At 41.4% G+C, this 25990-nt stretch overlaps 2 protein-coding genes across 6 annotated transcripts in view; one reads left to right on the plus strand and one right to left on the minus strand.

Moving 5' to 3' along the window:
* The window catches only part of ATP10D (ATPase phospholipid transporting 10D (putative)), a 53096-nt gene extending 46205 nt beyond the window's left edge, over positions 1-6891 (plus strand). For all 4 annotated transcript variants that reach the window (XM_057431065.1, XM_057431066.1, XM_057431067.1 and 1 more), the window contains 4 exons: positions 2506-2586; positions 2963-3067; positions 4433-4620; positions 6164-6891. In XM_057431065.1, coding sequence (XP_057287048.1) covers positions 2506-2586; positions 2963-3067; positions 4433-4620; positions 6164-6404 — 615 coding nt within the window. In that variant the 3' untranslated portion in view covers positions 6405-6891. The remainder of the gene's footprint in view (positions 1-2505; positions 2587-2962; positions 3068-4432; positions 4621-6163) is intronic.
* A 6363-nt stretch (positions 6892-13254) lies between these two features.
* The window catches only part of CORIN (corin, serine peptidase), a 144498-nt gene continuing 131762 nt past the window's right edge, over positions 13255-25990 (minus strand). For both annotated transcript variants that reach the window (XM_057431072.1, XM_057431071.1), the window contains exons 17-22: positions 24557-24679; positions 21049-21098; positions 19116-19290; positions 15887-16158; positions 14601-14734; positions 13255-14019 (exon numbers count right to left, since the gene is read on the minus strand). In XM_057431072.1, coding sequence (XP_057287055.1) covers positions 13837-14019; positions 14601-14734; positions 15887-16158; positions 19116-19290; positions 21049-21098; positions 24557-24679 — 937 coding nt within the window. In that variant the 3' untranslated portion in view covers positions 13255-13836. The remainder of the gene's footprint in view (positions 14020-14600; positions 14735-15886; positions 16159-19115; positions 19291-21048; positions 21099-24556; positions 24680-25990) is intronic.

Below are 25990 nucleotides of genomic sequence, written 5' to 3' on the forward strand. Positions count from 1 at the left end.
AATTCGATCACTGTCTCAGCTGTCAACATTCTTCCTCAAAATGCATTTCTTCTGAGCATCTGGGCTTACTTTCCAAGATAAGGTCCCTAGATACAGTTTTTTTCACTGTTGTTTACAGGTCTCAACTGCCACACTGTTGAGGCTGAAGGTGCACAAGAAGTTGGGCAGGGGGACATAGCCGAGGCAGCTGACCCCCACTTGACCACATGGATATCCCATATCGTATCATATGCTGAGCATCATGCTCAGTGTATAAAGCTGGGGGAAGAAGGAAAGGACACACACACACACACACACACACACGCATTTGAAGTGATGGTCTTTGTCTTCCCAAGTAACTGTTACTCATGATGCAGCCCTGATTTCCTGGCGATGGCTGAACACCTGCCTACCCATGGGAAGTGGTGAATGAATTCCTTGTGTTGCTTTGCTCACTCACATGTGGCCTTTGCTTTCCCTGTTAAAACTGTCTTTCTCTCAACCCAGAAGTTTTCTCACTTTTATTCTTCTGATTCCCTCCTCATCCCACTGTGGGGGGAATGAGGAAGTGGCTGTGTGGGGCTTAGTTGCCAGCTGCAGTTAAACTGCAACAAATGCTTAATTAAAATCGTATTTTTATTATAAAAATTGAAAGCAGTGGCATACTGAGCCTGAGACAGAATAGATAATGGTAACCCAGAGAGAGGAAACACTTGAGTGAATGAGTCATCTAAAACTCACCATTTTCTTTATGATCATAGCTTTTCAGTGACAGACTTGATTAAGAAGCATTTCTTTACAGAGTGGTCAAACACAGAAACATGCTTTCTAGAGAGGTGGTCCATGTCCCAGGCCTGTCAGTGAGGCATATGAACAATGCCCGTAATAACATGCTCTGAATTTGTCAGTCCTGAAGTGGTCAGGCAGTTGTAGGTCTCTTCCAAATGAAATACACTGTGCTGTGCTGTGCTGTTCTATTCTGTTCTAACAAATGCTACTAAAAAAATGAGCTGTGACATGCAGTGTCATCTGCCTAATATAGCAGAAGTCTAGGTCTGGTTTAGAAGGGAGAAAAAGATAAACAGTGAGGAAACAATTTATTCTGTTTGTTTGTGACCTTTACATTTCTTTTTACATATCCTTAAGTACTTTATGTTGCTTGGTTTATGATATTTTTGCTAAACAAAGTTGTCTTTTGGTACAAGTCTGAGTCCCTGCAGAGTGGCTGAGGCATACCTGTGCTTTGTCAATCAAAGAGAGTTTTGACTAAGTAAAGGTTACAAGGCCTCAGATTTGGCCCTTTTTTGTCTTCAGGATATGTACAGTGAGCTGAGCTGAAGGTTTTGCGGTAACATAATCACAATTACTGCATTACAGAAGTTCTTCCCCCCTTTTTTCCCTTAACTTTTATCAGAGTTTTTCTCTTTTGTTCATCATTGCCTTGCTCTGTGGTTGGAGTTGTTAAGTAGTAAATCATATCACTTCTTGCATGGAAGCACAGTGAAATAATTGTTTTTATTAAATGCAGTATAAAAAATCAAGTGCAGTATAGAAGAAATAAATGCTTTAAAAGATGTACTATCACAGTATTGCACCATGATATCACAAGTGCACAGATTCTGTACAAGCTGTAAAAATGGACAGTAACTTGGAATCATGTTCGATATTTTAAAGCACTTAGCTGACAGGCAAATAAGATAAGGTTCCCACACCACCTCCAGAGAGCAGTTCAGTTCTCGAAAGAGCTGGATTGCTTTTTGGAGAAACACATCCCTGTCCACTAATTGTAGACGAAGCTGGGTGGCTAGGTTGCTCACCTATGTGTCTCAGTCTAGGACCTGAATATATATTTTAGTCAGGGCAGATGCAACTATATGATTTCATAAGCGGTTGAGCTGTCATAGCAGTTTGCTGTCACTACGTGAGGAAGGCTTGTTCCTTCTCCTCCCTTCTTTTCTTTCCATTCCCTGTTTTCACCCACATAGTTAAACTACATTCCTTTTTGCCAGCTTGATTGTCCCATGAGATCTTCCAGGAGCTAATTTAGCTCACTAAAACAGCAGTGTGTTATTACAGCAGAAAAGCAAATTGGTTTCTCATATTCCAGTGAGTTACGTTATCTCAGAGGAGTCCAGTCTGCCCAGGGAAGTCAGCCAGCACAAATTACTGAAGTCAGCCAGCATATGTACTCAAAAAGAAAGGGGTGGAGATAGAAGAAAGTGGGATTTGGTGTTCAGTGATGGTAAGCTGCTAGGGTAATTCACTGCACCCTGTCCTCCCTGCCTTAGTACTCAGGTGAAGGCTCTGGTAGGTCTTTTCTGGCAGAAACAGCTGTAAGAACAGTTAGCTGCTTGTGTGGAGTGAGATCTTTATTCTTATTACCATAACACAGAAGATTCCTCTTCATTGAGAAACTATCTGGAATTGCTTCTGAAGATAATCTTTCCTCAGATCCAAATTAATGCTAATTAATGATGCAGCAATTTGTTCAATTTGTTTATCTGCATTTATCTGTTTTTCTTACAGGCTTACTTGCCTTCAACATTCTGGATAACCTTGCTGGATGCTTTTTACCAAAGTATTGTTTGCTTTTTTGTGCCTTATTTTGTAAGTGTTGGATATGAGACACATTTATACATTTTGATATACTAAAACCCCAAATTAGAGAACAAAATTTTTTAATTTTACTTCTTAATATATAAATGTGCACTAACGGGACATAATTGGAACTGAGCTGAACTGCTGATGGAGGGGAGATCCCTGGAAGCGTTCAAGGCCAGGTTGGACAGCCTGGTCTTTGGCAACCTGGTCTACTGGAAGGTGCCCTGCCTATGGCAAGGGAGTTGGAACTAGATGATCCTTAAGGCCTCTTCCAACCCAAACCATTCTATGATTGTGTGGTATTGAAAGTATTCTTGCCACTTTTAAGTATTAGGACTATATGTAAAGAATGTATTATGCTGACCATTGGCTTCCTTTACAGACGTACTATGGCTCAGACATAGATATTTTCTCTTTTGGAAACCCTATAAACACAGCAGCACTCTTCATAATACTGTTTCACCTTCTCATTGAATGCAGATCTGTGGTGAGTACTTTGTTTCCAGGAGAGTATATTCCTAACAGAGAATGTGCATACAGCTTTCATTAAAACTAACAGAAGAAAAAGCTTCATATACAAAACAGAGTAACTATAAAAGTGCCAAAACCTAAACCAAACATTTCATATATGTGACCATGCAAGTGTTCCTAATGCATCTGCCATTGGAGCCAATAGAATTACAGATATTACTAAAGTTAACAAAATTTGGCCTCAGAATTATTTGTAAATAGTGAAAGGATTCTGCCTTGTTAGGATACATTGGTTTTGAAAGTGTCAGTTTTGCAGATAGTAAAACCAGCCAGCGATCGGTCTGCTGAGCCTTCATTAGTTCCCAAAGCTTGCAGCTCAGTGTGAACTGTTGATACTGAACGCTTGGAACTGATGATCTGCTTTGTGGCCAGGATAAACAAGTCAAAGGTGTGTTTTGGTACCAGAACTAGAGAACCAGTACACTACAGAAATGCTATTCCAGTTTTTAGTAAAGTCTGTGCAAGCTAAATCATGTGCTTTAGCTTGGCTAAATTTACAGCCCTGAAAAGGGTAATACTTGGCTTTCTTGCATAATTTTAAAGAAAATAAATACAATAATATTTACAGTCCATTAATATTTAGGATATAGAGTAATGGGGTTTATTTTTTCTTTGTCTTTTTTAATATATATATATTTTAGGATTGTTTCACAATGGATAACATTTCAAGTTGGGATTCAGTCTTTCCTTTGTTCTGTTTGGGAGCATGGAAGCAGTGATAAAATGCCTTTATTGAGACTATATGGGTAGCATGAGTGTATCCACACTCAGAATAGAAAACCGGTACTTAAATGAGTTTTATTTGATATTTCAGAATGTTGGCAAGCTGTCAGACCGATGACAGTGTTGGTTCCATAGGAACTATTATAGCAGTTTAGGTATAAAATTACAGAAAACTCAAATGTATAACTAATCAGTGTCTCAAGCAAGATACAGAAGAATGATGTCATGTAAAGATCTCACCTCCATTTGCTGGAGAAGGCTTTCTTTGCTGCCAGTGGATGAGGTGGTCATCTCAGGCAAATGGCACAAAAAAATGTCTTTCCCAAAAGTATCAAAAGCTATGTGTGTAGTAGAATAAAAAAAAAACCTAAATGGCTGGGTCACCGATATGCTGTAGGAAGAAGGCTCCATTCTTCCTGGAATGTTATGAATAAAATGGGAATATTACGTGAATTGATCTATCCTCTGCTACATTAAGCAGCTATCCTTGGAGGAAGAATGTATGCTTGTTCATGTATGCATGTGTACACACTAACACATGTTACAGGTCTTTCCATTTGCAGCTTAAATCTGATTTCTTTCCTTTTCTGAATTGCAGACTTGGATACATACAGTAGTTGTAGTTGGCAGCATACTGTTTTACTTTGTCTTCACTCTGGCCTTTGGGGCAACCTACAAAACTCACAATCCATCATCAAATCCTTATTGGATTATGGAACAGCACATGACAGACCCAGTATTTTACTTAGTTTGCCTCCTGACTACTTGTGTTGCTCTGCTACCAAGGTGCGTTTCTGTTTTATAATGCTAGATTGCTATTGTTAGCAAAATTAGTTTTCCTTGAGTCAGTGATGCTATAAATCCCTCTGGCTAGAGGTCTTCCTCTCCACCCTCAATATAAAGAAAATTTCACAACTTGACCAAGCCATATGAGGATAGCTCTTTAGTGCCATGTTCTGAAATTAAATTTCAGTAAATACATCATTTTGTCATTTATATTAGATTATTTATATTATATTGCAGATTGTGTTTCGAGATAACAAACCCAGTAGTCTCTAACCACAGACTTATAGAATCATAGAATGGTTCAGGTTGGAAAGGACCTTAAGATCACCAAGTTCCAGCACATCTGCCCTGGGCAGGGACACCTCACCCCAGACCATGTTGCCAAGGCTCTGTCCAACCTGGCCTTGAACACTGCCAGGGATGGAGCGTTCACAACTTCTTTGGGCAACCCATTCCAGTGCCTCACCACCCTCACAGTAAAGAACTTCTTCCTTATATCCAACCTGAACTCCCCTATTTAAGTTTAAACCCATTACCCCTTGTCCTGTCACTACAGTCCGTAAATGTATCATTTATATGGTTTATAATTTCTATTCAAATCAGTTAAATTAGTGATCAAAGTTGACCATGTACTATACATAGAAGTACTGTGTTGTGTATAACTAACTTAAGCTTTTCTACTTGAGTGATTTAAAGTAGAAGTATGGAACCACTGCTCTCACACATACATCTTTTTCCTTTGTAAGGGTATCTCTCCCCCCTTGGTGAGAACTGTGACACTACTGGGTGCTCTACACTTTCTGGACTGGGGAAGGGAGATTGCGGCTTTCACTGGAGTTTAAACATCATTTCTCCTACAAAGGGACAGATGTTAGACGCCCTGTTGACTGAAAATACAGTGCAAAAATCTATGGTTATTAAAACCTTTGCCCAACCTAAGTTGCCAATTAAGTCAGTTCTAATATGAAATATTCCTAGAGTTTAATTCTGTAACATCATTGGTACTCCATATTTCTCTTACTGCATGTGATGCTTTGTTTCTTAGGCTTTCACCGCCTTGTTCATTCTTGCTTCTGGTGAATTCTCTGGCTCCTGCAAAAATTAAAAATTTTGGAATGATGCTTTACTTACTCTTCCCAGGGCTATTGGTGCTATGTTGGAAGCATGAATTTGGTGCCTTTACTCCTGGGCCTGACACTAATATGCAGAAAGTTCCACTTCCAGTGTAGTTGGGACCCCAGCCATTCACTGAAGCTGCAAGTGCACAGTGCTGCAGTAACATCTGTAGGAGAACAGCATTCAGGACAGAAAAGTGGAAGCCCCTGAGATCAGTATGTGTCTATAAAAATGCCACTTTTCAAACGTGTTCTGGTGCTGTTGCTGGCCTGATACTTGATGTTCACAAAACAGCACCTGCTAAAACTTTTAGAGACTGCTGCAGCCTCATGGTTGCTTGAATGGTGTTTGGTTTTCTTTAGTGTTGCTGGAAACTGTTTTGAGTGTGCTTCTGAACAGTTTATTTGAAACTGTGTTTATTTTGTAGATATTTGCTAAGAGTTCTCCAAGGAACATTGTTTCCATCTCCGGTCTTGAGAGCCAGGCACCTTGACAGTCTAACCCCAGAGGAGCAAAGGGAAGCAATTAAGAGATGGAGAGATGACTCTGTTGTAAACTGTAGAGTGGAGCTCCATGCTACTTCTGGGTCTTCTAGCTCAGTCACAAGTGCTGTGTCAGAAGAAGAAAGCATTGCCAATGTTTTGCCAACGTCTAAAACACTGTTATAGGCCTGTTCAAGAGATGGGTTAGTAGAGGACACCTCCTTCTCACCAGACATTCAGGATGAGTCTGGGAACACAAATGGCTTGAACTCTGAGAAGATGGAATTCCTGAATTCATCAAAGAAAACTAATTTAGACTTATTTGGTGGTAATAACTCATGTGCCAAAGTCTCTGTGTGTGATTCTGAAGGGGGCAGCAGTGCTGTTGCTGCAGCATAAATCAGGTTTGAATTCTTTTGTGTGAAGAAGATGCTTCAGTGTATGTTACAAAGTTGGAATGTTAACTATTTTAAAACCCAAGAGTAATAACTGCTGATTTATGCTACATTGTGGTTTTTTCTTCAGCCAAAGGAGATGATGCACACACTTCCTTAAAAGCTTTTTTGTTTATAAAGATTTTCTGTAATTTATTTTGATGTTCAAGATCTAAGTGGCTGGGTTGCTTTTTATATTTTTTCAGTCAATAGACTTTGCATACTGCTTATTTCTTGTATGCAAGATTGCACAATACCTCATGGTGTTCTGGACAGGATGTTGAATAAATACGGATTTGCAGGTAGGCCAATCTGCTGCCTTGCATTGCTAGCCTATAATCCTAGCATTCCCTGGGACTCACCGCTTTATGGATGTATGATGTAAGCAGAAGGGCTGCCATGCCAGGGGGTTGGAACTAGATGATCTTAAGGTGCTTTCCAACTCTAACTACTCTATTATTCTATGATGTAGAGTTACTGGTTGGCTTGTTGAAAGACTCCTGCAATATAGTAATTTTATAGCAATTACTGAAATACAGTAATTGTTTTAACCACTGGGGTCCAGTTTGTCCCCCAGGCTATTGCACAGGCCATCTCAGTGCTGGCCAGACATGATTTTAACCGTCAAAAGGGCAGCCCAGATGAGGCATATGTGTCATGCACCTCCCTCACTTTCCTCTTCCACAAAAAAACCCAAATCCTAGTGAGGCCTTTTGCTCTCTCTAACAGTTCATGCTCCTGCTGTATGCCTCCTTTTATCTCCATTGTGCTGTTTTCATGCAGTCTGCCACTCACTGGACTTCTTTTCTGCCTCATCCAGCTCAGATGCTGGTTGCCTGACTTTTCTCTAAACTCTACCTCATGCGTACACTGTAAAATTGTCTGCCAGCAGCAGTGGGTAGCTCCAGTCTGCCTTCACGTCTTTAGAAATAGCAGCTTCTACCTGATGACATTACCCTCTTCACTCTCAGGTGATTTTACATTTAGGTGCTTTTATAATGCACAGCTGAAGTATCTTTACAGGCTGTTAGGAAGAAGGTATAACCCATTACATGTCCCAGATTTGAGCTCTGTTGTTCATCTCTCTTGCAGATGTCCTGCCCCTACCAATTCCCACTGCTCTGCACACTGCACAAGAGCTGGCTGAAGTGCATGTGGGGTCTGGGTTCCAGACCAACATATTGCCTCCTTATTACTCCTTCCCCAAAAAGTTACATGGCCAGTTTATGGAGGAACTTAGGAAACTGTTTGGATCTACTAGCACCTGTTGAAATAAACAGTTTCTTCTAACTATAGCTGCTAATGAATTCTTAGTATTGAGCCCATTTTTTGGTTCTGTTTCATTCTAAAGCTTTCTGCTTTCAAACTGCCAAGATTTGTGTGTTCAGGCACCGTGTTTGGGGCAAGGGCACTGCTTTTTAATTGAACCATGAGCTTTCCATGTCAATGATCAACATTACATATTCCACATCTTTTAAGATCTTGGAAAGAATTTAAACAAACGCTGTGAGGTCTGAGACAGCTGCTGCTATGCAGGGCAGATACTGGAGGCATGCTAAGTTCATTCAAATGAAGGTCACCACATGTTACCAAAAGTTGAAAATGGTTCTGTTTTCAAAAGGTAGAGTGTAATTAGGGCTGACTGTATCCCTAGTGTTAGTGAACAGAAAAATACCCTTTTGTTTAGCCTATAGAAGGAAAACAGTGAAAGGAGCCAGTGATGACAGCCATTTCTACAAATACATATATTTTTTTTTTTATTTGGTTCAACATACGACAAAATATTTTCTGTAACATGTAGCAGAAGGTTAGTGGGGACCTTTGAAGTGATGGCAGGCATTCAAATTCTAAGGTCATGTGGAGCTTGTTGGTTTGCAGTTACGATTTTCAGATGTTTGTCTGTAGCCTCCTTCTTGCTGTGGGGGCACTGTGCCAGGAGTGGGCTCCAGGTGTCCCAAGTAAAACATCTTGGCTTGCTCTGCAAGCTATGGGGACTTGTGAGGTGTCCAAGAGGAAGATGCAAAATGGTCAGCAGGTTGCGCAGGGAGACGGTACAAGGGCAGAATCACACACAAACAGACTCAGTGAAGTCATCTGCTCTGCTCCACAGCCCCACACAGGCTCAGCTTTGCCCTTATTGTTCCCAGCAGATGTTCTCCTGTTGTAAAGAGCTCCAGAGAAGCAGGCCAGGCCAGTGCTCTCCTGCCCTCAAAGTCAAATACTGGTTTTGTTTCTGTTGCCTCACCTGCGTGTTTTTTTGTGCCTTAAATCTATGGGCTTTCTTCACCTGTGGCCACAGAGAACAGGTTATTCTATTCTGTGGTTTTACAAGTCTATGACTGAGGCATGCTGAGCTCTCAAGGAGTAGCTCAAGGACTTGCAGTGAGCTGAGGGACCACAGGGCTCCACTTCTCCATCTGCCACTGTAAAAAGGAGTGTGGGGACAACACTGGCCTGTGACTGCCTCTGCTGCAGGAGCAGAACCTGCCAGTGGATTTGGCAGGTATCTGATCGTTTAGCCTCAGGAGGTTGCATGTGTGTCACACAAAAGCTGTAAGCATTGCAAGTACCATCTTCCAGAATCTTCTGTGTGTGTAAGCCATGGCATTGAAATACCTGCCCAAGAAATGTGACAGTCACCTGTTGGATATGGGGCTGACTGACTGCATGATGCCTCTGGGACACTTGAATTGCTATTCTGTGGCTTCTACAAGCCTAATCACCCCCTGCTCACTGCTTGGTGTTGTGGAGCTTCTGCAATGGGTTCTGGAATTGGATGAAAGATCATTCCATCTGTATGTTGAGCATGCCAGACCCTGCAGGTTACCTTGAAACTTCAAATCCAACCTGTGCTGAGGTTATAAGTGAGTACTGTGGTACCACTTGAAGTGGTCCAAGATAACATGCACACATTCTATTTTTCCTGGTTATGTTGTTTCACTGATGGTGTGTGTTGCTTAAACTTGTCTACTATAGGCTGTGTTTCTTTAGAGGACTTTGACAAACAGTCTAAGTACTGACATTATCTGTTGTGTAAAACCCAGTCTTTTTTTCCTTTTTTGTTTCTGTGTGGACAAACAGCAGAAATCTCTAACACAGAGTCTCTGCCGTGATCTCTTGCTGTTTTTCACTGAAAGGGAGATGAGGGTTGCGAGTCTTCAGTGAAAGCTTCACAATGTTAACTGACCATATCCAAAGGGCCAAGTGAAGAGTGAAGGCAGATCACTCTCCCTTTGCTTCTCAGCAGCTGAATGTTGTTTCCTTTATTTCTTTTTAGCACTGGAGACATGAGGCTCCCCTGCTGGCTTCTGCACTTTGGCACAGCATGACCTGACTTTTCCATTTTGAAAACAGGCTTTTTAAGATCATCTCACAGGTGCCTTCCAGATGTGAAAGAAAGTACAGCATTTACACTTTTGTCAGCTTAAAATAAACCAATCATGTTCAGCTCTGCCAAACCTTGTAGCTACACCTGGAGCAGCTTTAACTAATTTTTTGATGTGCAGTATTTGATTTACAGAATGATTTTTTTTCTTTTTTTCACAGCAGCCACGCCATTTGCAGGTGGCAGGAAGCCACCACCTTTATAGAGCAAGTGTCTTTGCAGCACAGTGAGCTTTGGTCTGTACCTGGGGCATAGACAGAGCTGAATGTTTGACCCAAGCTGTGTCTTTCCCCTCAGCCCCAAGGGCCAAGCATGGGGCTGAGGACCAGCCAGTGTGGACCAGCTACTCCTCCTGCTGGACCTGGCGCTGACACTGGCCAGCCCAGCCCTCCTTTCTGTAGAGGCCGGCGGCCAAGTTCTGAATGTGATGGTGTTAAGAATGTTCTCATAGCTGAATTTCAGTATGGGTTTTGTATTGTTTGTTCCTGGCTGATTCTGGTTATGTTACTCTTACCCTCCTGGTCCTGGATGCCTTACTGTTGACTGCAGTGAAAAGGCAAATTTTAACTATTATTTTAAGTTTCTGCATGGTTAGTATTTTGATTTCAGCACGTGCCCTTAAAATGCTGGATCCCAGTTAAAATGAGATGGTTATTTCAAACTAATTGTATTCCTGAGGAAAGCCATAGAACAAAATGTGTTCAGAGAAATTTGACTGCATTTTCAGTTTTATTTTAGATTTCTCAATCCAGAGTAGTTGTTGGCAGCAGTATTATTGATAATGCTCTGTATTAGAAGCACACATGCAGATGAAACTAGAAGTTGTATAGTGGTGGTAGTGCCAGAATCTCCACAAGTCTTGTAGTGCCAATGGGGCTGTCAGAGCTGCTTAAAAAAGCTAGATAAGGGCATGCAAATAACTTTTAAAGACTATTTTTAGGCACTCTTGCTGAAGTTGTAACTTCACACCTCCATATGAGTGTTGAGTCTCTCTCTTGAGATTGAAACACACTTTCAACAGAGAAGGTTTTTGGAAAATTACTGTAAATTTTTATTAGTACAGCTAGAAAAAAAAACACATTTGCTTGACTGTGACATTGCATGTTAGAAGTAAAGCCAACAACTGTTACCTTACGCTGAGGCTACACTTAAAAGAGGAACAGCATAGTTGTGATGATAGCCGTCAAGTCAGCACACAGGTACAGGGGAAGGAGGGCTATGTTTGCCTATTTCGTGTGCACACATAAAAAAAAGCAGTATAAAAATACATTTATAAAATTACAAATTTCTTCTTTACATGGAATGTTATGTCAGAGATGGTTGTGGGGAAGGACAAGACCCAACTGCTCCATCCTGAAGCCATTTGCGATGAGTCTTCAGACTGATCCCTTACCAGGAGGGGGCTAGACCATAGGTGGAAGCAATCTCATTTCCTGGGAGGGACTGCTTGGAAAGTGGTGGCAGGCCAAACCCAGTCAATAAAAATGTGTAATTACATATTATCGTTTGGTAGCACTTATGTCTACGTGAAACGATGAGATGGATTCAGCGATTTGCTTCACAGAATTCAAAGCTGCTAACTATGTCAGCTGGCGGAGAGCTGAGGGCTGGGCTGTCCATTTCACAGAAGCATGTCTTTGTTTTCTGCAAAACAGACCTTGCTGAAACCTGTCACCAGACACAGCAGACGGACAGATGGACAGGCTGGCTCTGACAGCCTCTGGGCAACCTCTCCTGGTATCTCTCAGTAACTGGCTCTGGGACGTTGATCTGTGCTGCCCTACAGCTGCAGAGGTCCTGCCCCAGAGAAAAGCTAAAGTGGGGAGGGAGAGCTCCAGCTTCCATGTCCTTGAGGAAAGGGTGTCAATAACCTGTTTCATCTGTAATCTACTTGCATTGGAAAAACATGGTCATACCTTCCTACTCTCATTTACAGCTGGGGAAAAAGATCATTTATATATTATAGTAAAACAAAGTCCTTAATGTATCATAAAAAAGACCCAGACCTAGCAAAGCCTGGAAGGGTTTTCTTTCTGCGCATGAACCAGTGATACAATAGTCACTTAAAAAGAGGTTCAGAATCCATAGCATAGTTATTGAATATTAATGTTGTCTAGTCTGTCTAATGTTAAACATGTTAAAGGAGAAGATAGTTCTATATATTAGTTGTAACATGATTAATAGTACCTGAAATGTCTGTTACTGAGCTTTTTTAATGTGTGTTTCCACATACGGCAGTCATGGTATTGATAAGTTCCCATCATGTTTTCGTGGGGGTGTACCAGAGGTGGCAGAGAGAGTGGTTACATGCCTTAATCAGGATTCACAGCAGGCTGGGCACAGCACTAAACACACAGATTTTAAACATGTTAGTCCTGGTGGAATTTACCCTGTAATTCTGGGTCCTGACTCCTCCTGCTCTGGTTTCTCAAAAGCTGAGCGCTGTGCAGGACAGCACCTGCAGCAGATGGTAAGACACGCTTCCCCACTAGGCACCATGAAGAGGCGCCAAGCTCCGTTTAAACATTTTTGAACCAGACTCTCTCGGAGTCAAGGCCCAGCCTCTTAACTACCACAGAGTGCTCCACTATCTGGCTGCCAAGCATGTGAGCTGCTGTACTTTGCTTAGTGTCTAATACTCATTTGACTAGAAGCTGCAATCCAAGTCTTCTGTCATTCAGATTTTTCTGCCCTTCCAGTTATTTAGTCTTGCTAAGCAAAATGAAACTTTCAATGCAAGATACTATAAGAGACCTATCAAAAAATACCCAGTTTCCCAGTACTTGGGGTACTGGTCACACTGCATCTTTTGCTGTACTGAAAGCTGCATTTCCCATATTGCACCAGGTGTTCAAACTAGCTTACTGTGGGAGGGAAAACCATTGCAGTGGCATTGACAACTCTGTTATGTTTTTAGAAGGCTGGAGATGGTCAATGCATACTTTATATGCTGAACACATGCTACAAAATGAAGGAAAAACAAGTGGGGCACAGATCTGACAAAGGTGTCATGCTGTCAAGACATGAGTGGTTCTTGGACATATCAAGACATTGGGAAGCGTCAGAAAATGAAGTGATAGAAACTGTCCAAAGAGTCTCAAGAGCTGAGCTGTGGTCTCAGGTGCCTCAAGTGGTAGTTACAGGTCTGTTGTACTCGTCCGTCTGTCTCCCTGCAGACGCCCAGGCTGGCTCTGTGAACAGAAGATGGTGCAGGGACAGAATGCTTTAACTCAGACACACCAGGAACACATGGCTGCACATCTGTGGAGACTGGTAAGTGTACCTTGATGTGTCTGTGCCACATGGATGCACAAACTTGTCGACCTCTTCCACACCCTCCAGCATGTGGCATGGCCATGCCCAGTGTGGCCCTTGTGAATAAGTGTCCCATCTGAATGCACAGAGTTCATTTGTCATGACAAGTGAGTGAAAATGCATATGCTACTTGAATAGTATTAAAATAGGTTATTTAAAAAGGTTTTTCTAGTCTGTGCTACTGCTTAGTTTGAATAGCTGAAAGGCAGAAAGTGGCTGATTCTTTTAAGCCTTTTGCTGTGTTTGGAATAGCACCACAACACAGTTAAAAGAGAAGTCAAAAGGATTATTAATTTTACCCCAGAGTATATTCACCAGCAGAGGTTTTACCATTAACATACACTGTGTATTCCATACCTCCACAACAAGAATAGATAGAGCTTGAAACTCTATTTCATGAGTTTCTGGACTGCAAAATCTTCACTGTTGAAGTGCTGATTCCTGTTTTTCTTTTGTCTGTCAGCACAATTCTTACCATCTGAAGTTAGTTTAGCAGAAAGGTGTGGATGTATATTTGTCTTTCAATCCACTCAATAAAATGTGACACATTACTGTAAACTCCAGGTCCCAAAACTTTGGAAAAGCAGACAGAGCCCCAGGATGTTAAACCAAACAAAGTCCAGCGCCCTGCAGGTTGCTCACACACAAGTGGTCCTCCACTGTCACCCTGCAACGTGAAAGAAAAATAAAGTCTACAGAGGCTATACGTGGCCAGCAGTCATGGTTAAAGCTCTCTTGGTTCCCACAGCAATTTGCCTTTAGTAAGTACCTCAGCTGAAAAAAACTGGCTGCTCTGCTGGACGGTCTTGGGCAATACTGTCTAGTGAGGCATCCCTGCCCATGGCAGGGGAGTTGGAACTAGGTGATCTTAAGGTCCTTTCCAATCCTAACTGTTCTATGATTCTATGATTTTATGTGATACCAGCAGCACACAGTGATACCAGTATTTATTCCCTGTTCTATTTATACAAAAAATTACCTGCAGAGGGCTCATTAAAATAACAAAAGAAATTAAAATTAAAAATTAATATAATAGTTAAGGAATACAGATAAACCTTCAAGAGTCATCAAGCAGCATTTCATTATCATAAACTGAAGCTGACTACTGCATCAATGATAATGAAAGTTGGGTTAAAATCTGTAAATAGGCAGTTGTGATTCCTGTAGTAGCTAAAGTATGCTATACCTAGTAAACATCACAGTACTTTGATTTCTAAAAGCAATTTTTTGGCTGTTAGTTTCTCCTACCATGCAAGAGTCCACGGTGCCAGACTCGTAGCCAGCACACAGCATCCTGCTGGTGATGGTTTTCATGTCGAAGTATGACTGGCATTGTTCTAAGGAAATGATGCGAACCTCTCCTTCTTGAAGCTTGAAAGGCACTGGAAAACAGAATTAAGCATTAAACTATACCCACATAAACACACAGATACTTAGTTACAATGGCTCTTTGAGATAGCTGAGTTATGTTTGTGTAAATTTGACTTAGTACATCAGGGAATCGGAATTCAAAGGTCATTGATATGATTTTAGTGCATTCAGGACACAGTAAATTGACTTCTTCATGGTGTAAACAGCTGACAGAGCTCAAATTCTAAGGAAAGTTGTTCTACTTACTGCATGAAATACTAAATGCTGTGTAACCATCTACTTTTAGATGGGTGGAACTGCTAGTAAATGGCCTATCCCTCACACGTGCAATTTAATTTTTGCCATATGTCTGGCCTGGCCACTTGAGGTGAAGTCCCACCTGAAGCAATTCTGAAAGGAAAATTTCCCTCTCCAATGTACAGAACAACAACCTTCCCTTGTAGTTACTGGTGAAGGAAGAAACAATGGCTAAAGCGTTAATAGGGCTGCGGCCAGGATGATTTACATGATTCATTCAGAAACATTTTGTCTAAACGAGCAACCTGGTCTAGTGAAAGGTGTCCCTGCCCATGGCAAGGGGGTTGGAACTGGATGAGCTTTAAAGTCCCTTCCAGCCCAAACCAGACAGTGATTCTGTGATAGCAACATCTGCTCTTGCCATGGGACCCAAGGATTGCAGTGGGCACAGAACAAGAAAACACACTAATGTTCTGTTTGGAGAGACAAAACCAGCACTTGTGATTATGCCTTTTGATTCAGGAAGATTTTCACTCAGCCTGCTTGCCAGTGTTTCCAGTGCATTCCACTTTCACTGAACTAAGAATGTCCCCCCCCTTCTCAGTACAGTTCCTAATACAACCTAAACCAGTAAAACAACCAATTCAGGTGACTTTCTTGATAAGAGTTTCTAGAGCCTCAGTGTTTTTTTAAATCAATCCACTTGTCTAAGTAAGGATTAAAGAGCATAAATTCAAGCTGCTGATTTGAAAAAGCTAGGCTCTAGTCACAGCTAGATCCCTCCATGAGTAGTTACAGTTCCCTAGTATTTAATAAGGCCCAGTAATAATATACGTGGATAAAGCTTTGTAATAGGATCGCTTATTTGATTAATTCAGTAGAAGGTTCACATATTTTTCCAAGGGTCCCAGAAAAATTCAACTTACTTTTGTTGCCCATGTGTCCCCAGCCTGTGATGTAGCAGTAGGTATCTGGCCGAACCAGCTGGTCCTTGCTAGGTAAACAGACAGGTCTTACATAGCTTGTCTCATTGACGTCCTCATCTAGTTCCACAACGCTGATATCATAGTCTACCACTGCTCGGTTGTAGCGTGGATGGAGGATAATGGTCTTCACTAGTCGGGTCTGCATGAAGATTGATGGGTGATCAAGATTGCTAATCCCAAACACTACTTTCCAAACAGCTGCATTTTCTCTCCTTTGAAAAGAAAAGAAAACTTGGGGAATTGTAATCAAAAAAGAGCATTCTTTTAAACTAAAATACCCAATAATTTTTTCTTCCTGACATTTTGCAGATTACACTTTGTAAACAATTATACATAAAATACTACAAGAAAAAACAAATCCTTAGGCATCATTACTTACAGCTAAAATCTGAGCAACAAAATGCAATGCTTTCCATTTCCTTCCTGTCTGTTACCAAACAAATTAAAGCTCATACCTTCAGAAGACATGTGACCACCAATTAGTTGGTGTATTATGCCAAAGGCTCTCAAAATCATTTCTTGGAGCCTGCCCAGGTCTTTGGTGCTCCCATACTCACTGGTGGGCATGTACAAGTTTCACTGGGGTGACAGCACTGTTCAGTAGTGAGCTGCTGACAGCCATGAGTCTCGCTGGAATCCCAAAGAGTCTCAAAGAAGCAATGCTATTGCAAGAATTACCTCTTTTACAATAGCCATGGGACAAGTCCCTTATTTATTGGGCATTCAATCTGCGCCAAGCATACTTCCTATGACTTGCATCAAAGGTTGCTTTGACTCCTACAACTCTTAGGATTTTTTTGCTAAACATACAAGATCACAAAAAAATGATGCACATGATACAAGTGGGAAGTCTGAGCGAGTGTCTGTTGATATACACAAGAAACACATAGACTTTACAAAAGGCTTTGGGGGTGTAATCTCTTGATCATAACTGGTCACAGGATAAGTCACAGGTTTCTAATTAGTCTGTGATTCTAAAACCCCTCCAAAGTCAGCATTTTTCATACCTGATGAAATACAGTTCCATGTAACTAAGCTCCTTTGACAAGATTGACGCTTCCTCAAAGCAGTGTAAATCAAAGCATGCAAAATTTCAGCTTTTCACAATGCTCAGCAGGACTGTAATTTCTATAATTTGTAAAGAGATTTGGCTGCTAAAAGGGGTATTTTTGCATTATCTTAAAGAGCTGCATGAAAATTCTGATATTTCAGACTAAAATGATCATTTCACCATCATGATCAGTTAGTGAGTTTTTCCCTAAAGTTCCAAGATCAAGTGCTAAGAATATTCACTTACTACTGTGGTTATGAACACTGTAAAAAAATCACTGCTCAGAGCAATGAGCAGTCACAGCTAGAAGGTACAAGTAAAAGACCTTACAGTCAAGTAAAAGACCTTAATGCCTTGGATGCTTTGGTGTAATGCATTTCAAGTCAATCTTGACAAAACTCTGGGGACTGTACTAATAAACTAGCAAAGGACATGATGTTTCATGTAGCTCTTTCCATTTATGCCCTCTACAAGTATTCATGAGTATTTGCATTAATACTTTCTGCTGCATTATAGTTATATGCTTCTCATACTTTGTATCCCAAACCTCACACGAACTTCATAAAATGCTTCACAAAATGAAACATTTTGTCTGAAGTACTGGAGCACTTTAAAATCTGCTTTAACTGTTGGCTTACCTGGTTGGTTTGGTGACTATTTAAATACTGTGTATCAAGAAAGCTTCATGACATCAAGAATGATATTGCCCTTGCCGTATCAAGCTATACAAATGCAGGACTTACTTAAGGATTTCAGGCCACTAGGACTGTAGCCTCAAATTTATTTGGAGAGGCAGAAGAGAAAAAAGTTCATAGAACTCCTCAATGAATTATTAAAGTAAAACATTGTCCTGGGCTCCTGGTACTTTAAGGCATTTGGAACACAAATGTGAAAGAGACCTTTAACATGCTGCACTCTGAGCTCACACAGGTATTGTATAGCCCTAAATGAGGGGCAACAAATAGCAAAGAGCTCAGTGTTTCAGAAATAAAGACAAAACTGAAATTATTTCTGAAAAGGGGGATGATTAATGTTTTAAAGAAATACCAGTCATGAGATGCTTACCACAGAATTTCTGCTGGCTTGAACAGGAAGAAGGGTGTTTAGTGTAGTCTAACATAATTTCCAATGAGCAAGTACCAGCTTAATGCAGGATTAAGCACTGATGACAACCACCTAGCAGAGAACTACTTGCTAACTACATCAGAAAACACACATTTCGGCTATCTTTAGAAACCCAACTTAGTATAAGACAAAAGAAAGGAGGTAATAAACTTAACTCCAAAATCTGTAGTTCATTAAAATTAAATGCTTGTTAGCACTGAAAAGGTGTCAATTACCAAGACAATTCCTAAGACATGGAAACTTCCTCTGCACTCCAGACTGTCCATCCACCAGAGGAACTCAGATACCAGGAGGTACTGAATAGTTAATACTGACTTTTTAATGACAGCACCCCTAATAAAGGAGTGGAGTCTTTATAACTAGAAAAGGCAGTGACTTCAATATGTCAGTTGCATTGTAAGTAAATACCCAGTTTCTAACTAGTGGCCACAGCATTTTTTCCAGGGTTATTTCTATGCTGGTGTCCAGAATTACTTTCTTAATCTATAGCAGTTGTATGAGAGCTATAGGATTAATGTTTTATTCTTCGTTTTCCTGTTTCCTGATGAAAGTCAGGGCATCTTCATTTAGCTTTCATTAGTAGAGGTGCCAGCAATGAATAATAAAGCACGTCAAAACTTAAGGTAATGCTTAAGAATCATAGAATCATAGAATAGTTAGGGTTGGAAAGGACCTTAAGATCATCTAGTTCCAACCCCCCTGCCATGGGCAGGGACACCTTACGCTAAATCATATCACCCAAGGCCTCGTCCAACCTGGTCTTGAACACTGCCAGGGATGGAGCATTCACAACCTCCCTGGGCAACCCATTCCAGTGCCTCACCATAGCATTCACTTTGTTTTAGTCTCCTAAAACCAGGCCTCCGCAATTTGCCTGACTGCCATTCTACAAAGGTCACTACCTACTCCAGTGTGTTTGGTAGCGGGGGGAGGACTTGGTTAATTCATTTGTGCAAATTTATATGAACAGTAAAACTCTCTGAGCCCTCTCACCCTTCAAAGCAGTGTGCTACTGTCAAGACCCATCTCTTCGCAATCAAAACACAGCCACATATGTGTCCGCTTGGCTCACTCTGCAGGGAGCATTGCCATGGCCATCGGCCTGGGCGACTGGTCCTACCACCAAGGATCCTCTTGTTCATGCGAGCAGCTGGGCGACGGCCACAGTCTAGTGAGGAACAGACACAGAAGGGAATTACCACAAAGTTACTATTGCTACCATGAAGGCAGCATGTACAAGACCTTCTACAAGGAAAATGTGGACACAATTATATTAACAGTCATGAAATTACACTGAATAACAGAGAACATTAAATACTGAACAACCACACAATAATATCACAGAATCATAATACGGTTTGGGTTGGAAGAGACTTTCAAGATCATCCAGTTCCAACCCCCTGCCATGACCAGGGACACTAGACGAGGTTTCTCAAAGCCCCATCCATCCAGCCTGGCCTTGAACACTGCCAGGGATGGGGCAGCCACAGCTTCTTTGGCAACCCGTGCCAGTGCCTCACCACCCTCACAGGGAAGAGTTTCTCTGTAATATCTAATTTAAACCTAATCCTCTTTCAGTTTAAATCCATTCCTCCTTGTCCTATCCCTACATGCCCTTGTGTGAAGTCCTTCTCCCACTTTTTACCAAATACACGGAGCTATTTTTATCCTTCCTATATCAAAGGATTTTCTCTCCTGATACCAATTTAACCAGCTCAGCCTGAAATATTAACCAAGCTAAGCTTGGGATCCTGACTTCCTTTCTGTCAGGGATTACCAGGCTGCCCTTAGGAAGGTGTCCTGGGTTTAGGTCCTTGTCATTCTGTCAGCTAGCAACATGCCTGGGCTACTCTGTACTATCCAGAAGAACTGATTCTGGAAAATCTGCTCAGCAATAATAAGGCTTTTCTTAAGCCAGGTGTCTGGTGAATGTCACACTGTTTACTCAGCTACATGGCAGCAATCTTGCTTGGCCTATGGAAATTACTAAGGGAAGAGATATGAAAATTTGAAGACATTCCAGTACTCTATAAGCCACTTCCAGTGGAAATTACACCAAATTGCCATCTGCCAGACAGTTACTTTTCTGAAATAGCCCTCCACTTCTGTTTCACTTTACATTCTGGATTTGTAAGATAGCAGACATTATTTATCCTGTTTATACTAGGTCTGATTTAGAGATCAAAAGAACACTACCTGTTTCTGCAATCAGCCTCCCAAAGGAGGAGCAATGGTTATTTGTAACCTGTAATTCTTACTGTGTTCACTCAACTTCAGAGGGAAATGGGTTTTAAATGTACTTAAAGCAACATATGTCAGAAGCAGACACCTTTGACAGGCTCATATAAGGGTTGGGGCTTTTTCTGATCAAAGTAGTAAATGTTTTGATTAGTTTCCCATATTTAGGTCATGCTTTGTGATTAATTTTCCCTGTGTCAAGCTAATTCATAATTTAAGTGTTCTTCAACAAAGCTCTCCCTGTCTGTAGGACAGGATTTCACTGACGAAGAATTTCTGCATTTTCAAACCACTTAAACTTGCACAATCTGCTGCGTCTACAGACTTGTCTGCAGCTTTCTGCTTCAGAGTCTCCTGTCCCCTTGAGCTTCACACTAAATGGCTTCAGCTCCCAGGCAGATAGCCTGCTAACCACTCAGCATGAAGTTTTATCAAAGTAATTTTTGAAGCCTGACTGCTGACAAAATTTGTTCTGTGGGAGCAGGACTGCAGTACATAGCCTTCTAGTCAAAGAAGAAGAAAAGCTGATGAAACAGAATAGCATAGAGGGGGAAAAAACACTGCAAAACTGGATGTTGCAGAAGTCTAGTCAAATTTCAGAATGAATCCACACTAAACATTTGTATTTGTTAATGTAATTTAGCACATCTCAGAAAACATCTTTGTATTATACGCACTTCTCTCTTACCTGCTTTAGTGCAGAAGAGAGCCACTTTGCTTCTGCTCCGACACATCTGTCTAAATATTAAAACAAAAACATGGTGGAAATTTCAATTAATGGGTGTAATTTTTGTTAATTTGGACATCAGCACAGGTACTCAGTACTCGTTGTTGTGAACCAGCTGTGAAAAACCACACAAACTGTAAAAAGAAACACAAAGAGCTTCTTACGCCAGATCATCTGTGATTTCCAGTGTCTTCCTGGAGGTAAAGCAAAGTATTAGTTCAGCTTTACAATGCATTCTGTGAGTGGGTGCTACATGTTCTGCAGACTGCCTCACTCTCTGGGCACTGACCCAGCTCTGAGGTTAGCTGGGTTGTACAGTCTGCCAAGTCTTAACTTAATGGCATCTGAAAGCACAGGAATTGCCCTTCTCCTCTTCCTTACAGCTGAAGGATAGAATTGTCTTTGAAATACCTTTGATAACAGATGATCTTTCATACCCTAAACATTTGGGCAGTTTGAAAAAACAGGAAGTTTGCAAAAGTATTGCAACAACAAATATGTTCATTGCTGTTAGACTTTTTTTCATATGAGAGAGGAAAGAAGGGATTCTTTGTCAAAGGGACATCCTTGTAAAACAGTGAGCATTGCTGCTCAAACAGCTGACTGCCTTTTGATTTCCACCACTTTCATTCCTACTTGTATATGTGCTTTTCTGAGGCAGATGCAGAGCTAATTAGACTGGATACCCACATTATCTGCTCCTCAGGTAATTCACTGAAGGCTGTAATCTCAGTAGCTAGGCAGCATCTTTAAAATTTCAACACCTATAAAGGGCTTCATTTAAGTCATAGATACTAATGTGGGCGCAAGAAGAGTGCCAGAAGCTCACCAGATGAGCTTGAATCTGTGATTTGACCAGACCTCTGATCCCTTGCATTGCACATGCCCCAGTCATATACTGTGCAAAGCAGTCTACTTCCTGTTCCTGAAAACACGGAACATAAAATTCTGTTTCTAGAGGTAGAAAACCAATTTCACAGAAGAAAATTCTGTGCACAGTTTTGAGGAGCATTTGCACCCCATTAAAAAATTTACAGAATATAATATAGACTCATGTTTCATACTCATTTTTTTGACTGATCAAGTAGCCAGCTCTAAAAGAGAAACCTTCAATACTTCGATCTGATATGTATGCATAGCTTTCACTGTGCCATTCCCTCTTATCAAAATGTTATGAAACTATTGGTGCATTTCTTAGTTCTTGCCCAAGTTCCCAGGAGTCCAGGAGCCTGACAGCTGCTCTAAACATACAACATACTCCACAGCACAGATGTTTTACATGCTGAAGTTGACCCAGATGAATACACCTGAACTGCAGGTCCTGGTCCTGTCTTGGCTTCATGTTGGGAAGAGGCTAAACACATATTGTCCCCTGTGCAACTTGCTTTATACCAGAAAGCAACCCAGGGACATGATAAATGAAGCAGGCCTGCAGGTCCTCCAGTGGAATGATGGGGAGATAAGTATGGGGTGTACCTGACCGGTAGTACATGCACAGCCAGTGAGAGACATTTAGGCAGGATGCCTGATGCAGTCAAACCAAAACCAGCTTCACTCTTCACTTAGCTTCTCACTTTGTGTTACCCATTTTCTGGATTCAAGGAGACTGGAAGATACTACATTCCTACATACTACTTTAATCTGTCTTAATAGCTTTATCAATACTACTCATTACTGATATTTTTTATTCCTTTAACTTGTACTTTGGGTGAAACTAGATCTTCTGCTACTAGATATCGTAACTCAGAGGCTCCAAATCCATCCCTTCACACATACTTCCTAGCAGACCACTCTCAAATACAGCAAAGCACCTTGAAATTTCTGCTTTGTACTTTGGTGACTGAACAGACAATGACTGTGGAGCTGCCTTTCCATTTGCCAATGTGTTTATTCTTGTATTACCCTGGAGAAAAGCATTTAGATACCATTAGGCTAGTGGAAAGAGACAGTGAGAAAGGAAAGAAGTTAAAAAGATTTTCAGGGATCAGGCACCATCCTGTAATTACCTTCTTCTAGATGAAGAAATAAAAAGGAATTTAAATGAATCATAGAATCACAGAATACTTAGGGTTGGAAAGGACCTTAAGATCATCTAGTTCCAACCCCCCTGCCATGGGCAGGGATTCCTCACACTAAACCATGTCACCCAAGGCTCTGTCCAACCTGGCCTTGAACACCACCAGGGATGGAGCATTCACAACCTCCCTGGGCAAACCATTCCAGTGCCTCACCACCCTTACAGTAAAGAACTTCTTCCTTGTATCCAATCTAAACTTCCCCTGTTTAAGTTTTAACCCATTACCCCTTGTCCTATCACTACAGTCTCTAAAGAAGAGTCCCTCTCCAGTATCCCTATAGGCCCCCTTCAGATACTGGAAGGCTGCTATGAGGTCTCCACGCAGCCTTCTCTTCTCCAGGCTGAACAGCCCCAACTTCCTCAGCCTGTCTTCATACAGGAGGTGCTCCAGTCGCCTGATCATCCTCGTGGCCCTCCTCTGGACTTGTTCCAACAGTTCCATGTCCTTTTCATGTTGAGGACACCAGAACTGCACACAATACTCCAGGTGAGGTCTCACAAGAGCAGAGTAGAGGGGCAGGATCACCTCCTTCGACCTGCTGGTCACGTTCTCTTTGATGCAGCCCAGGGTATGGTTGGCTTTCTGGGCTGCGAGCTCACACTGAAGCTGGCTCATGTACATTTTCTCATCAACCAACACCCCCAAGTCCTTCTCCGCAGGGCTGCTCTGAATCTCTTCTCTGCCCAACCTGTAGCTGTGCCTGGGATTGCTCTGACCCAGGTGTAGGACCTTGCACTTGGCATGGTTAAACTTCATAAGGTTGGCATCAGCCCACCTCACAAGCGTGTCGAGGTCCCTCTGGATGGCATTCCTTCCCTCCAGCATATCAACCGAACCACACAGCTTGGTGTCATCAGCAAACTTGCTGAGGGTGCACTCAATCCCACTGTCCATGTCAGCGACGAAGATGTTAAACAAGAGTGGTCCCAACACCGATCCCTGAGGGCCACCACTCGTTACTGGTCTCCAGTTGGACATTGAGCCATTGACCACAACTCTTTGTGTGCGGCCATCCACCCAGTTCTTTATCCACTGAGTGGTCCATCCACCAAATTGATGCCTCTCCTATTTAGAGACAAGGATGTCGTGTGGGACAGTGTCGAATGCTTTGCACAAGTCCAGGCAGATGACATCAACTGCTCTACCTCTGTCCATCAGTTCTGTAGCCCCATTATAGAAGGCCACCAAATTGGTCAGGCAGGATTTCCCCTTAGTGAAGCTATGCTGGCTGTCACCAACCACCTTGTTTCTATGATTCTATGATTCTATGTGCTGGGATTTGTACATGGATACCTTCGGAAAAAAAGAGCTTGTCAAAGGGAGTTTATCATCCTCCACTGATAATTTATTGCCCACATCAGTGAAACCGATCTCATTTACCTATTACTTACCTATTCACTAGAAGAGCATGTAAAGTCGATGCATTTTTATTCTTCCAGTCTGAGTGCAGATTCAGCCATTTTTGATGCTGCATTTCCTCATTCTCTATTACAATTTCTGTTTTGGATGGTCCCCTGAAACAAAGACACTCATAAATCTTTCAGTAGGTTTCTATGTTACACTAATGAAGGTGAAGAGGCCTTAATGCCTGTTTACTCTAAAGACATACAGCTGAATATTATGTCAAAGCCACTTGTGGCAGAGTCATAATTAGAGGAATGAAATCACTCCAAGAAGCCAGGCCAGCTAACATATTACTGTCAGTTATGCTGTATTTTTTTACGAGAACCGGAACTGGAATCAGAAACACTAAGAGCTTTTACTGTAACGCACACATTGTCATACTGTTTCTACAGCTGCCTGCAAACAGACAAAAAAAATCCAAACATTTTTTATATGCATATTCATATTTTCTTATATTCCTATCTTTGCAAATCCATTAAAATTTAACAGTTCAGAGCAGTCTGGGTCTTGTTAATAATACTTGACAGTATCTCTAAGTCCAAGATGTCTGCTTTGCGAAATAGAACAAATCATGGATGACAATGTCAAACCTATCCTTCTGCAACAAATTAACAGGAATATGAAAGTAAGTTAGAATGCTTCACCAGGAAATGTTTTCATATATCCACTTCCCCAGTTTAGTTATCGCCTGATAGACTCAAGCCACTGAAGAAGAAATTGCTGTTTTAGTAAATCTCAAATGCTGAACGGGAAAAGGAGTATTTTTTTAAAATGGCTTTACAAGTCATGCAGCTTTCCAGCACAGAACCATCCATGATTAGCCGTCAATCTCTGTCGATGATAAGGACTTTCAAGGAGTGCTTTTCTTAACCCTGGTCAAAGGCCAAATTCTAAATCCTAGGTCATCAAAAAGAGAATGAGAAAGGTTTGGAAAAACTGAGATGTGTCCCAACACTTGCCTCTGAAGCCTATCTCTCATGGCAGTAGCTAGAAATGCCAGCCAGGTTATGAGCTTGTTTTTAACTCCAATTTCAGTCTTAACTATATTTCTTTTTAAATATTTACAAAAGTGCAGCAACCTTTACTTGCTTGACTGCATAAATTAATAAAGAGCAAGGAGTTCTCTTCTGTGCTAAAGCTGTCAGTGCAACCACATGGAAATGTTTTCAGCAGGGCTGGCAGAACTGACTAGGCTCCGAGATCACAGCCCACGATCCTGCCTGTAACATGACTTATTTTTCAGAACCTTCTCTGGGCATATTAAACAAAACTTATTCCATGATCTACTACCGAGAATGTGCAGGCAGATATAACAAGCACTTTTAAAGACTGCGTTTTTTCCTCATTTAGAGAAAGCTGTTTGCTGCAAAAAAGAGCAGCACTTTCTTCCTCAGTGCCTGCTTATAGCAGACACATAAAAT

Source organism: Pezoporus wallicus, unplaced genomic scaffold (genome assembly GCF_028554395.1).
Source record: "Pezoporus wallicus isolate ANWC-B61680 ecotype Strahan unplaced genomic scaffold, APGP_CSIRO_Pwel_v1 contig_7684, whole genome shotgun sequence".
NCBI lineage: Eukaryota > Metazoa > Chordata > Aves > Psittaciformes > Psittacidae > Pezoporus > Pezoporus wallicus.